General features: G+C 47.0%; 1 protein-coding gene and 1 non-coding gene across 2 annotated transcripts; one reads left to right on the forward strand and one right to left on the reverse strand.

Annotated features, from left to right (window-relative positions):
* Positions 1 to 5,653: 5,653 nt before the first annotated feature.
* LOC104588947 (uncharacterized) lies at positions 5,654 to 6,718 on the reverse strand. The gene has a single exon (XM_010247091.1). The coding sequence runs from the start codon at positions 6,716 to 6,718 to the stop codon at positions 5,654 to 5,656; it is 1,065 nt and encodes a 354-aa protein (XP_010245393.1).
* On the forward strand, positions 6,384 to 6,490 carry LOC148801769 (small nucleolar RNA R71). Its single transcript, XR_016084902.1, has one exon. It is a non-coding gene; the product is annotated as a small nucleolar RNA R71 (small nucleolar RNA).
* Positions 6,719 to 8,815: the final 2,097 nt, after the last annotated feature.

Genomic DNA, 8,815 nt, shown 5'->3' on the forward strand with positions numbered 1-8,815 from the left:
AAGAAGGTGATGTTTTAGAACTGTACCTCTCGGCAAGCGACGAAGTGGTCAGTTCGGTACTGATAAAGGAAGTAGATCGGGTCCAACGACCCATCTATTATGTTAGTAAAGTATTGCATGGAGCAGAGACGAGATATCCAGAGATAGAAAAGCTAGCCTATGCGCTGGTCATTGCGGCCTGGAAACTCCATCCATACTTCCAAGCCCATACCATTATTGTCCTCACCAACAAACCCTTGAGGCAAGTGTTGCTCAGGCCCGGGGTCTCCGGTCGATTGACGAAGTGGGTCATCGAAATCAGTGAGTATGACCTCTAGTACAAGCCATGAACTGCTATCAAAGCCCAAGCCTTGGCGGATTTTGTAGCAGAATGCACATTCAGCTCCGAGGTCCTTAGTCCGGTTGAGCACGAGGCTCCAAGTTCGGGGGAGCTCAATGCTCCCAGGCCGGTTGAGTCCGAGCACCGTGAGGTCGCATCCAGTTCGGTATCTCTCCTGGTTAGGCCAAGCACGAATTGATATGAAGAGCCATGGATCCTTCACATAGATGGCTCCTCAAATCAGCAGGGCAGCGGAGCCAGTGTAGTTCTCTGCGGCCCGAGTGACACGAAACTGGAGTACGCACTACGCTTTGAGTTCACGGCATCCAATAATGAGGTGGAATACGAGGCGTTGATAGCTGGGCTAACCCTGGTACAAGAGGTAATAGCGAAACACATAGTTATTTGCAGCGATTCCCAGCTTATGGTTAACCAAGTTACAGGCGAATACGAGGCCCGCGAACCAACAATGATCACCTACTTAGCAAAAGTAAAAGAGGCTCTGCTTAACTTCCAGTCACACTTCATCTGGCAAATCTTGAGGTCAGAGAATGCTGAGGCCGACGCCCTGTCCTGGTTAGCCAGCACCAGTGACAACACCATGAGAACCGTGTACATAGAGAACGTACCTCGGCCTAGCATTCTCAGGGGGGCAGAGGAGTTCGCTCTTGTCGCCCAAGCAGAGCCGAGCTGGATCGATCCACTCACGAGCTTCCTGGTACATGGAACCCTCCCTGTAGACCGCAATGCCGCTAGGAGGGTAGAGCGCCAGGTAGCCAAATATGTCAGAATAGACGGACGGTTGTACCGAAGATCCTCCACGCTCCCCTACCTACGCTGCTTGCGGCCTCCTGAAGTCGTGCTCATACTCCACGACATTCTTGAAGGCCTGTGTGGCAGACACCTGGGGGGCAGGGCCCTCGCTCAAAAAGGATTACGACAGGGGTACTATTGGCCAACAATGAAAGCAGACGCCGTTGAGCTAGTCAGGAAGCATGTCAATATTCACCACCAGCCCGTCGCCGACCTCAAGTATCTCACCAGCCCATGGCCTTTCACACAGTGGGGCATCGACCTACTCGGGCCATTCCCGCCAGCAACGGGTGGGAGGAAGTTCCTAGTAGTGGCGGTAGATTACTTCACAAAGTGGGTTGAAGCTAAAACTCTCGTAACAATCACAACTCGAAATGTCCATAACTTCTTTTGGAAAAACATAGTGTGCTGCTTTGGGTACCCCGGATACTAATCTCCAACAAGGGCAAGCAGTTCAAAGACATAAGATTCCAAGAGTGGTGCCAAGACATGGGGATCCAGCAAAACTTCACGTCGGTCGCGCACCCACAAGCAAACGGTCAGGCAGAAGTCACGAACAGAGCTATTCTCCTCGGACTAAAGGCCAGGCTAGACCGAGCTAAAGGGTTATGGGCGGACGAGCTATCCAGCATTTTTTGGGCATACCGAACTACAGAGAAAACTGCCACCAGAGAAACCCCCTTCAACTTCACATATGGTACGGAGGCAGTCATCCCAGCCGAAATCGAAATCCCTTCACTTCGGTTGGAAGCATACAACGACAATACCAATAACGACGAGCTACATACCAACCTCGACCTGCTCGATGAGGTGAGGGACCTTGCATACATCAGGACCGCAGCGTATCAGCAAAGGGTAGCTCGGTACTACAACGCCAGAGTCAAGAAGCGGAACTTCTGCGTCGGCGACCTGGTTCTCCGCAAGGTCGTGGTACCTGAGCTCGGCGTTGGCAAGCTCGGGCCGAACTGGGAAGGACTCTACCGAGTAAAGAGAGCACTCGGAGGAGCGTACGAGCTCGAGACCCTGGAGGGTAGGCAAATACCTCGAGCTTCGAACATCGTCAATCTAAGGCGATATTACCTATAAGCTACCGAATTGGGCGGACTGTGAGCCGCTCCCAGAGCCTAAGGGCCAGAATGCCGAGGTAACAAAGACCTCGACGCTACAAGACCCGGTCGCCTCTCCGGCATGGGCAAAAAACCTAGGAAAATATCCTAAGGGCTAAAGCGTCGAGCTGAGGATGACCTCGGGACCTCATCAACGCAAGCTAAGCACCAAGAAGAGCAAGCAGCACGGGTATGAAACCCAGGGTGTATAGTTCGCTCCAAGCCAGGCCTACTAAACTGATGTTTACTCAGGCGGAGTACAAATCGGGCATATAGCCTTACTATGTTGACCCGCCTCAAGCCTTGTTTTGGGGACCTAATTCTATATAGCTCGGCAATATAATCACCTCGGCAAAAGAAGAATAGTTGCACAACACAAGCAGAAAAAGTACTTCATTACTAATGTTTGCTTTACAGTGTTAAAAAAAAGATGATGAGCTCGCATGCTCGATACATATCACTTCGGGCTCACAGGCCCGGTACACCACTTCGGGATATCCCCGTTGCCCTCAGAAGGGACTTCGGCAACACTCGGATGGTTAACCTCGTCATCAGAGTTGGGATCTTCATCGGCCGCAGCCATCTCCGGAGTGATACGCGAGGTGGTGATAGCACGAATGTCAAGTTCGGGGTAGGAATGCCTTATCATCCACCGGCTCAGTTGGAAGCCCCTCCGGTATGAGCCCACCATCAGGTTGTCGAAGCGCTCCGACGCTATGTAGTCATTGACGGCCTTCACCTTGGTGTCCTCAAGGGCCTAGAAGAAGATCTCGGACTTCTCCTTGATGTCGGCCTTGAGGTATTCCACCTCGTGCTCCAGGCTCCCTTTTGAGGTCGCGAGGTGTTTCACGACAAGCCTCAGGGCACCTTTCTCCCTTCGGTATCTCTCCAACTCACTCCTCTGAGCTGAAGTCTCGCCCTCAAGACGCTAGACCCGCTCACGAGCTAATCCCAAAGCCTCTTCGGCAGTTTGCGCCCGCTCCCGAGCTGATTCCAAGGCCTCCTCGGCAGCCTGTGCCCGCTTCAGTCTGCATTCTGCTTGGATAATTAGGGCATGGATGGAGGAGTTCGCCTGCCAAGCAAGGAGTCAGTTCGGAAAGAAAGTAAAGAATGAAGGAAAAATCACAAAGGGAAAACCGCGTCAACTTACCACCATGACATGAGACGCAGCACGAGCGCCGATGTGACTTGGAGGTAGCTTGGACCATGCCGCGACCTCGCCTGGGTAAACAGCCTTCTTACTCTTCCGAAGAGCACAGCTCGGAGTCAGCACACTGCCAACCCCCTCCTGGCTCCCCGAGCTGGAAAACATTGTCGGAGTTTCTGTGGTTTCGGCTTCTCGAGCCTCCGTGACGACGGGCTCCGCTGCCACTTCGGGGATGGGCCCCGCCGCCTTAGGTTCCCTGGGAGAATCTTGGTTGATGACCAGAGGGTGGCTCGGGGCTTCGGATTCCACTGCCCGAGGAGACTCCACGCGAGCACGCTTGGTGACTCGTTTCCTCCTCTTCAGACCGTCAAGTAGGTTGGCACCGCGGGTCTTCTCCGCCTCCATGATACCTGCGAAAAAGGGCTCGACATCAGTACAAAAAAATAAAAGAGAAGGAAACTAAGTAAAGAAGCCTACCCGGACTCAGACCGACCTGAATAAGTTTAGCTTCCGAGAGGTATTCTTCGCACTCAAGCTCGACCTGGGCCCAGGACTGAAATGTCTCCGCCATGTCTTTATCCAACATGACGCCGGGGTCAGGGACAACCACCCTCCATTGAGTAGGAAACAACCACCCCGTAGCGCTTCGGACCACGAAGTAGTCCCGCCTCCACGCCGGGACCTTGTTCGGGAGTTTGTGAAGAAGCTTGAATCCTGGGTGGGGAGACAGGTAGTAAGCCCGCCTGTGCTTGGGAAGGAAGCTCGCTTGTTTTTTGAAAATAAGAAGAGCAGAGAAAATTTCTAAGTCCAAAGGTATGACATATTCGTAGTAGAGGGATATGGTCCCGATGACGTTGCGAATAAAGTTCAGGTGAAGCTGACCGACTGAGACACCGAAGTGGTTCAAGACTTCGACGATTAGAGGGTGAAGAGGAAGGCGCAACCCGGCAATGAGATGCTCCCAGAAGACCACGATCTCATCTGGACCATGCTCCCAAGGGAAGTTGCCCGAAGGTATGCTATATACATACTCCCCGGGCAGGTTGAACTGACGAATAAGGGACCGAAGTCTCCTAGACATCATGGTGGAGGGTCCGAACGTGTCCGGCATCCGAACCCGACGAGAAGTGGACTCTAGACTACCCGGGGTAACCCGGGCTGAAGGCCCTACCTCGTGCTCATCCAGAAGGTTGTCAAAAGAGTCAGCCCGACCTGAGGCCTCTGCCTCAGGCCCGTCCAAGAGGTTATCTAAGCTACCCGAACTACTTGAACTAGACATCGCAAAAGGAAAGGAAAGGAAATCGAGAAAGGCTAAGGGAACTCACCAAGGAAACGACCCCGAATTAGGGAAAGTGACGCGAGCTGAGGACCCTGAACGCAAGCTCAAGGAACGATCGCTGAATATTGGCGAAGGAAAAGTGACCAGGGACCCCACTATTTATAGCCGCTGTACTCGCGCATCAACGGTCGAGATCAAAGCCATCCAATGGCTCTCAGGAAAATCGGTTGCACGACCCCCTTGGTGAAATCAGTTTAGCGCGAACTTTTGACGTCTGATAGTTGATAAATCGTTTGACGTCCGCGCGTGAGCTGTACGCGACCCGGGCTGACTCTGGTGAAGTCGCGCTAATCCTAGCCGAACCAGGGGCATCGACAGGTCAGATCGGGAAATCTCCGAGCTGGACTAAGCACACCACGGAGCAAATCCACCCGTCAGTCCGTGAACTCCCCGCGCCGGGTCAAGACCCTAGACACGAGGAGTGGGGGCCAATTGATGGAGGTAGATTTAACCGAACCCCTTGGCTGTGCGACACGTGGAAGAAACCGGGGTGGCCTGGCAAGAACGTCAGCTTGGCACGACAAAAGAGGTATGTGATATTTGGGCTTTCTGGTCTTGAAATCTATTATTTTCTCTTGCCTTTTCAAGAATATTAACTTGATCTTCGGAGTATTCCTATCGGGTTCCTCCCCGGAAATCTCCAATTTCTTCCTTGTTTCAGGCATCTTCGACTCCGTTAGAGGCAAGGTTACCGGCAGCTAAGACCGACCAGATTGTGCACCGTCAGGAGGTGTTTAGAGGACTTCCCTGAAGATCATTCTTAAATTCTACAATATGCTATCGATGGGAAGCTTCTTATGCTAGAAATCACTTTCAAACTAGAAGAGGAGATCAATAGCTTTATTCAATTAAATTCTAAGAAAAACTTACTAAACTTAAATGTTATGAATGCAAAAGAAAGACAGAAAGCAAGTAAGGCAGTTTTATGACTAAGCATCTGAATTGGGAATTCTCCCAACAGCCTCTTGTTCCCTTGGGTTTACCACGGTGTTGCTTGGTAAGGTACCCGAAACCCTTTCTGAAATCATCTGTGCCAACTGCCCAACCTGAGCTTCCAAGTTCCTTATCGATGTTTCGTTATTCTGAAATCTAGTTTCCACACTAGTTATGAACTTGGTCATCAGCTCCTCTAAGTTAGATTTCGGTTCTGGCTGATGGAAGTTTTGGTGAAAAGGCTTCGATGCATGCTGATTCTGCCATGGCTGATTCAGATGGTCTCTCCATCCGGGGTTATGGGCATGATGGTATTGATTTCCTGGCTGCCTTGCAAAGTTGCCAACAAAGTCTACCCTTTCCGTGGACTGAAAAGACTGATTGCCAACTTGGCATTCAGTGCTATTATGGCTTCCCCCACACTTATCATAAGGCAGGGACTGTACATGCATGGCTGCTATCTGCATTTCATCTAACTTTTTGCTATGTGTTCCAAGTTGACCAAATAGAGCCGTATAAGTATCAACATTATGCAGGCCATGCTGCTTCCTAGCTTGGGTTCTTTCAGAATGCCATTGATAATTGTTGGCTGCCATTTCTTCAATGAGTGCATGGGCAACCTCAGGAGTCTTATTGTTTATGGACCCTCCAGCTGCAGCATCTAGTATGGTCTTATTTGACTCGGTAAGACAATTATATAAGGTCTGCACTTGCAGCCATATGGGAAGAGCATGGTGGGGAACTCTCCTCAGCAGCTCCTTGTATCGTTCCCATAACTCGTATAAAGGTTCCCCCTTTTGTTGGAAAAATGTAGTGATATCATTCCTCATTTTAGCAATTTTAGAAGGGGGAAAATACTTAGAGAGGAAACGGCTAGCCATTTCATCCAACGTAGCTATTGATCCCGATGGTAATGAATTCATCCATGCTTTGGCTTTATCCTTCAAAGAGAATGGGAATAACCTCAGCCTAATGGCATCATCACTTACCCCATTTTGTTTGAAGGTGTCACATATTTCTAAAAAGTTAGCAATATGTGCGTTGGGATCTTCGTGGGCCATTCCATAAAATTGCACAGTGTTTTAAATCATTTGTATAATGGCAGGTTTAATCTCAGAGTTGTTAACAACAATAGTAGGCCTGATAATGCTGGAAGCAGCTCCAATGAGTGAGGGTTTGGCATAATCCATCATGGTTCTCTGTTCAGCCATTTCTTGAGCTTCTTGAGCTTCTTGTTGGACTTGTCTAGCTGCTCTTAGACGGACACGGAGAGTTCTTTCAATCTCCGGGTCGTAGAGGATCTCCTCCAGCTCGACTCTGATTGTCATAAACTGTGAAAGTCAAGGCAATAAAAAAGCCAATACAACAGAATATAAATGTAAACTTATCATAACTGAGATATGTACAATGATTTACTAATCATAAATAATTTTGATTATTAAGAGGGATCCGAACCAGCAATCTTATTATGAGGATTTTGCAAGAGAGATCATGAGCTTTGTTCTAACTAAAAATAATTTAAACCAAGTAATAAAAATAATTTAAACCAAGAGAGATCAAAAGAATGTAAGTAATCCTAATCTAGCATCCATTTACAAGTTAAAGATTACTGTACAAGAGAAATTTACAAAACCAAGAAGTCTAACTTCTATCCAACAAGAGAAACTTCAAAAATAAGATAAAAGTCAAGCAATAAACTGATAGAATGGAAAACTACCAAAGTTATTTGTGCTCAGATCTGCAATTTGATTTCAGCAATGTAATAGAGTGTATGCATATCTTATCCACAAATTTTGCAGACTAGAAAAATAGAGCTCCATTACTGAAACTTAGACCAGCATTCAAGTGTGAAATAGATCATAAGTGGAAAAGAGAGCTAGCTAAATTATCAATGGAGTTTATTACACACTATGAAAAGAAGTAACAATCTAAAATCTATTGTAATCAGATCTAAAATCATTGCTGAAATTAGGATCTTTAGGCTGTTCTTCAGGCTCTTATAGAATTAGACCCGAAGTCTTAGCTTTTGAGAACAGTCTTGCAAAAAAAACCTAATATCAATACGTCTGAAATATGATGCAATTAGGTCTGAAATAAGTCTGAACTCAAGAGCTTAAGATTTCTCATTTCAAGACCCAACTTATATGTCTTGTAAGCCTCAATTATAGACTTGAAATCAGATCAGTAAACTTACCTATGGAGAATAGCAACCTTTGGATCTAAATTCATATCTAAAATTGCAGTAGTCATTTATACTGAAATCAGTAGTTATTAGCATTCAAATAACCACTTGATTTTAGATCATAAATGATTTTGATTATTAAAAGGGGCTCTGAACCAACAATTTTATTTACATCCCTTAATTGCAGCATCTGAATTCAGATACAATTCAACTGAGTTCAGACCTGCAATTCTTTTGGATTGTTGGTGCAGAAAAATTAACAAACAAATAATAATTGGAGTCTGAATTGAATATACACTTATTGGAACTATTGCACACTATTGCATATATCCATTCACATCTACTAGACTGAGGGCTGCTTATCAGAGCTGAATTGCCAAGGTGCCTTCAGAGGACCTAAATTGAGCTATAACCAGACCTGAGCCAGGTTTGGGTTCAGGTTTGTAAGCTATGCAAGTGTATGGCTCATAATCTTGAAGAACTTCTTTGACCTGAAATCAAGTATGATGTGCTTATACCCTGTATATGCTGCTGCAATTCGGACTAATGACAGCAGTTCAGTTCACAGTTGATTCAGCCCATGTTTTGCTTGAAATTTCTTACAGGTCCATACAAGTGTAAATCAACCCATAGCTTTCTAGTTTATGTATATCAAGCTATTCGGTCCACACAACTTTTGCAGAAACCTGAAATCAAGTCTGCATTACATTGCTGCAAATTAGCAGGTCTGAGTTCCAGTTCAGATCAGACCTCATATCCATTCTCAATAGACATCAGAGCTGGCCATCATAGAAAGAAAAAAAAATTGAAATTAAGGAATATCCAAGAGTGTGTGCGGGTGGTTGAAAGCACAAACCTGACCTGAAATCAGGTCTTCTAACTGTTGTACTGTAGCAGCCCTGCTACAGATCTGAATGCTAATAGAATGCACTGCTGCTTTTTATTGAATATTTTGAGGCATCACAATTATTCAATC

Source organism: Nelumbo nucifera, chromosome 3 (genome assembly GCF_055504915.1).
Source record: "Nelumbo nucifera cultivar China Antique chromosome 3, China Antique-T2T, whole genome shotgun sequence".
In the NCBI taxonomy this organism is placed as follows: Eukaryota; Viridiplantae; Streptophyta; class Magnoliopsida; order Proteales; family Nelumbonaceae; genus Nelumbo; species Nelumbo nucifera.